Below are 5394 nucleotides of genomic sequence, written 5' to 3' on the forward strand. Positions count from 1 at the left end.
CGTTTCATTATTCAGTTTTTATTGATGTTAGACGATGATCCGATGCATGTAAAATTAATAAGGTGACGAAACACTCCGGTGGCCCCCCCACCTAGAAAATGAATCCGGCGCCACTGATGTCAACTCTCTGCACTTAACCAACTCACAAAATGTCAACGCACTGCACATCAAAATGTCAACCCACTGCACACGCACAAGTCAACTCCCTGCACATCAACAAGATCACCATTGCCTTCCAACATGTCAATTTATTAAATATTAACAAGTCAACTCATTGCACCTTAACATGTCAACTTGCTGCACATCAACATGTCTATGCATTAAACATCAACATGTCAACTTGCTGCATGACAACATATTTACTCATGTTCCACCACCATTTCAATTCTTTGCCCACCAACATGAAAACACTCTTCACCTAACCAACTCAGAACATGTCTACTCAGTGCATATGTACATATCAACTCAGTGCCAACCAACATGTCAACTCACTGCATATTAACGCGTCAAATTACTAAACATCAACATCTCAGTTCATGTCAACACAGTCCCCCCAACATGTGAACTTAATGCACGTCAAATCAGTCAAGAGTTTTTTTCTTTTTGTAAGGCAATTTTTATTTTCATTAAGCAGTATTTAAATGTAATGTAAGTCATTGATCAAATGTTAAATTTATTGCTACTAAAAATCAAAACATAAACTAGAAATCTTTGACCCCCTACACTTTGGCATAGTACAATGACTCATCATTATATAAATAGTGCAGCTAACATCACCTGGTATGTGGATTTGACATCATAATGCAGTGAGTTGTCATCACAATGCAGTGAGTTTGTGTACAGTGAACTGACATAGACCTGATAGGAAGAGAAAACACTGCTTGTAGTTTTTGAGGAAGTATGAAAAATCTCACCAAGGAGGTCCTTCATCTTCCTTCTCTCCACTCTGCTGATCCTAATACAGTTGTCAGAGTATGTATCTCTCATGATCTGAAAAGACAACATGAAATGTCAAAACCCAGACGTTGAATGCCTAATTCTGTAACAAATGAAAACAAGAGAAATATAATAGACTGATAACCAAATCACAATTTATTAGAGTAAACATACTGACTTGTTCACACAACAGGTTGAGGATGTAGGGCTTGTTGAACATCTCTTTCGGGTAAAACACCTGCACAAAATGACAAAGTGTTAAGTGGGCCATTTATATAAGAAAAAACTATATTTTAAAACTATACTTTTAAAAAGAATATGTTTACGAGTCCGTCTGATTGCAACTGTACAACAATATGTCATGTACGGGGTGGAAGGAGGCGAACCCTGAGCGCAGACTCATGTTGAAAAACAAAAACTAATTTATTTAGAAATAAAAGGCAAACCCAAAAACAAAGGCTGACGTGGCAGCAAAATCTAAACTAAATACAAAAAACATTAACTAACTAAACTAAACCTGAACAGACCTGAACAAAAGATGAACCACTGGGAGACGAGAAGGCACGAGCAAACAGAACAGCACATCAGGGAGACAAGAGAATGACAATGAACCAGCAGAGAGGTAGAGAATGTGACCGGGTATTAAAGGCAGAGGGTGATTAGTGGAAGTGGGCACAGGTGAGATGATTATGGAGCTAGAGGCAGGTGTAGATGGATGAGAAAAGGGAAGAGAGAGAGAGTGACTGAGGAGAAGTGAATGGTGGCTGAGGCACAGGGAAGAGACAACTAAATAACACAAACAATAAACTCTAACTGAAACATGAAGACAAAACATAATTCAAAAACTCAGATCCTAACACAATAATAATAAAAAACTAATAATTATTTAACAATTATTTAGATGTAAATAAATGTTTAATGTCACAAATGTAAACTTTTAGCACAAAACTTAACATTTACATAATTAAGAGGATTTGTACAAGACCTAGTGTAAAACAGCAGTTCATGGTAGGAGTTACTTATGAATTTTAAAAGGACAAGTGAAATGAGCTGACTGAGTGAAGGGGAGCCCAAATTAATGTGTTCGTTCAGTTCTTGTGAAGTTTCTTAAGGCTTGATGTTCATCTTTCCTTTTTACACAATTAATAAAAAAATTCTAAAGGCTGAAAAAAGATTTTTTTTAAAGTGAAAACCTAGATTTTATACACAAGTCATTACAAATAAAGTTCATTCAACAGTGTTTTAACCAAATTTACTTTTCCGAAATTAAATTAACATTTTTAATAATAAATATGTCATAAAAATAAAGATAGAAAAATAATTAACTTACAATAAATCTAAGAACAATTTACATCAAGTTACAACAGAAAAAAAACATTACAACTAAAACTAGCAAAACTATAAAAAAAATTATATATATATTTATTTTTCTTTCATTTTTTTTAAGATTCAGATATCTTCTGATATTTGTCCTGAGTGCAGGCAGGTCTCACCTCTTTTCGCAGGAACAGCTTTCCCACCATGTTGAAATAAGTGAAGTAAACTCCAGCAGAAAAGCGGTGGAGCTGGGACCAAATCCCTTCATCATCTGCCATCATATCTACAGGTAAACAGCAAAATGCCCTTCTAAGTGCTCTGAGTCCCCTCACATCAGATGGTATACAGACATGGATAAATTTGTTGGTACCCTTTCACAACAATTTAAAAACCATAACTGACCAAAAAACTCCGGTTTTACCTCATCAGACCCAGAAATGTCTCCTAGAAACTTTGATCTTTGTCAACGTATATTTAAGTGAATTCCTGTTTGGCTTTTATTTTGTGTTTTTCTGCTAATAGTGAAGCCTCCTGGATCTTCTTCCATCAAGCCCATTATGATTCAAAATGTGATGGATGGTGCAATCAGAAAGTGACGTACCTTGACCTTGGAGTTTAGCTTGAATGGTTTTGGATGGTTCTCTTGACTTTTTTACTACCATCCACACTTTTAGTTTGATCAGCCTGGGGTCGCATTTCCTCTTGTGTCCATGTCCTGTCAGTCTAATGACTCTTCTAATTTCTCCTTTTTAACAATTGTCTACTAAATCTACAAATTTTGGTGGATAAGGAGTTCTAAATCATTGTAGATTTAAAACATTAAAAGCTTTGCAAACATTTACATTATTAAAAGAAAAACATTATTTTTTTTGTATATGTTGGGTCTATTGTTTTTTGTGACTGGAAAATACATTTAAGTCTATTTTCTGGAATGAAAGCGTAACAAGCGTCACTGTTCTTTGAAAACAGTTATTAAAAAGGGGGTTGTGTGGCCTGGTGGCAGACTCTTGAAATGAAAATTTCAAACCCCACCTGAGAGTTTTTAAAAAAAAATTCTGGACCCAAACAGCCATAAAGGTGATCAAATTGTATGTAAAATAAGCCCACTCCATATTCCTATAATGAAGTCCAGTTTATCTTTATCAGTGATTAAATCAACAGCATTTTTAAAAAATGCTTGCTATATTTAGCCAAGTTTTATGTGTGGTTACCCAAAAGTCTACTTTTTGGTAAAAGTTGGTTAAGGTTTGTGGATCTTTTACTATGACACTGGAACAAAAATAATAAGATGCAGTTAATTACAGATGAAAAACTTGTATTGTGCCTAATACTGCACAGTTTAACTTTTTTTTCACCTAATTATCTAATAAACCTAAAAAATTTAAAAGCATTGCCCTTAAAATTTGCAAAAGGTGTCTATCTACATCAACCTCTTAAGCCTGCTAGTCAAAATTAAACATTCATAAATCAAAGTCAAAAATGACCCATGGGCTACACTTTGGACAGCCTTGCATTCAACAATTACTTTTAATTGAATCACTTTTCATGAGAAATGAAGCATTGTTTCAATAAGGTGTAAGGGGACCAACAAATGTATCCATAGTGTTTCTCATCTGCACTGTTTATCACCCAAATACAAGAATGTAGTGTCATATTTAAATACTTGTAAATGTAGCTTATTAGGAATTGGTACACTCACGGAGAGATGGGGCAGCTACAGGTGGTGGGTCAGGGATGTTATGAAGGCTAGGATCTGGAGGAGGTGGTGGGGAGGAAGGTAAAGCAAGGGAAGGCTGCTTGGAGCGCTGAGAGCTGAACAACTCCTCCAAGGGGCGCTGCTTCTGTCTCATGCTGTTGGAAATTACCTTGTGGCCCATAGCAGAGGAGGTAGAAGGTTGTGGCGGGGGAGGTATTGGGCAAGGAGTCTGTCTCTGCATACCACACAAACAAACAAAAAATAAGATTCACAATATGAAACTAATAAAAAGCCTAAAAAAATCAGGGTGTTATTAGCAGCTGCAGCTAGCGTGTTTCATACCTGTGGTGATATCGGTGCTTTGTTTTTAAGTTTGGCCAGGGCTTCTTGTTTGGGGTCACTCTTTTTAATAAATGTTCTTCCTGGGCCTCTGTAAAAAGGATAAACACAGTAAACCAAAAATATGACCTGATTTGTTAGTGAGTAATTTGTATTATTGGGTTCTTCTCATGTATTTTTTGGGGATATTTAGCTTTTTATTATGAGGGGAATAGCTTGTAGGAATCCTGAAGGTCAAGGTTAGCAACTGGGAACAATCCACTTGGATTAGTTTGGTTCAGTTCAGTTCTATAGCTAAATGCTCGATATTTGGGCCAGAACTGGAAAGGCAATAACAGCCTTAGCTGTAGAGCGGCAAAATTACTACAGATGGTTGTTAAAGAACAACAATCACCGTCAAACCTTATGGAGAAAACAAAATACAATATTAAAACAGTTCATCCAGAAAGACAGAGAGATGGATTTTGTTTTTAAATCAGCATCAGTGATAAATGAAGCTAATCTTTTGTAGTTTTTTTTATGGGCCTTGCTGCAGTGGTTTTACTACAATGTTGTAGACTATTTTTATTGTTATTCCCAATTTGGTCCCATACACAAACGCACACGTGTTCCATAAATGTTGATGGTATGTTTGAAATTTGTTATACATGCTGCGATACATTCATCCTGACTTAGTCTGCTTTTCTGTGTAAGAAAAATAAATCTAATGTGTTTGAAAAAGAAACTTTTTAAGATTGGCTAGAGAAAGTCTATTCAAAAAAGTTAAAAAACAAAAACAACTGGACTTCTATTCTGTAGTTGAAGACGTTTCGTTTCTCATCCGAGGAGTTTTCTCAATTCAGAAATAGAACCAAACATGTGGGTATCCCAATTGTGCTTTTGTCAAGTCAGCTAGGAAACCCACGAAACTCCCCATGGAACAGAACAAGGAGAGGAACAGAGGAAAGAACATTGTCATTCCTTATGTTGCTGGAGTATCCGAGAAACTCAGAAGGATTTTCTCCAAACACAACATCCCAGTACATTTCAAACCCAACAAGACTCTCAGGCAGAGGCTGGTCCATCCTAAGGACAAAACACCCAAACCCAAACTGAGCGGAGTTGTG

The 5394-nt window shown here is 36.1% G+C and overlaps 1 protein-coding gene across 1 annotated transcript in view; it reads right to left on the minus strand.

The window, feature by feature from the left end:
* The window catches only part of myo15b (myosin XVB), a 66287-nt gene that overhangs the window by 38799 nt on the left and 22094 nt on the right, over nucleotides 1-5394 (minus strand). Inside the window, exons 16-20 of the mRNA XM_025011021.2 lie at nucleotides 4292-4379; nucleotides 3953-4184; nucleotides 2430-2536; nucleotides 1115-1174; nucleotides 915-990 (exon numbers count right to left, since the gene is read on the minus strand). Of these exons, the coding sequence (XP_024866789.2) occupies nucleotides 915-990; nucleotides 1115-1174; nucleotides 2430-2536; nucleotides 3953-4184; nucleotides 4292-4379 (563 nt within the window). The remainder of the gene's footprint in view (nucleotides 1-914; nucleotides 991-1114; nucleotides 1175-2429; nucleotides 2537-3952; nucleotides 4185-4291; nucleotides 4380-5394) is intronic.

Source organism: Kryptolebias marmoratus, linkage group LG2, assembly GCF_001649575.2.
Source record: "Kryptolebias marmoratus isolate JLee-2015 linkage group LG2, ASM164957v2, whole genome shotgun sequence".
NCBI lineage: Eukaryota > Metazoa > Chordata > Actinopteri > Cyprinodontiformes > Rivulidae > Kryptolebias > Kryptolebias marmoratus.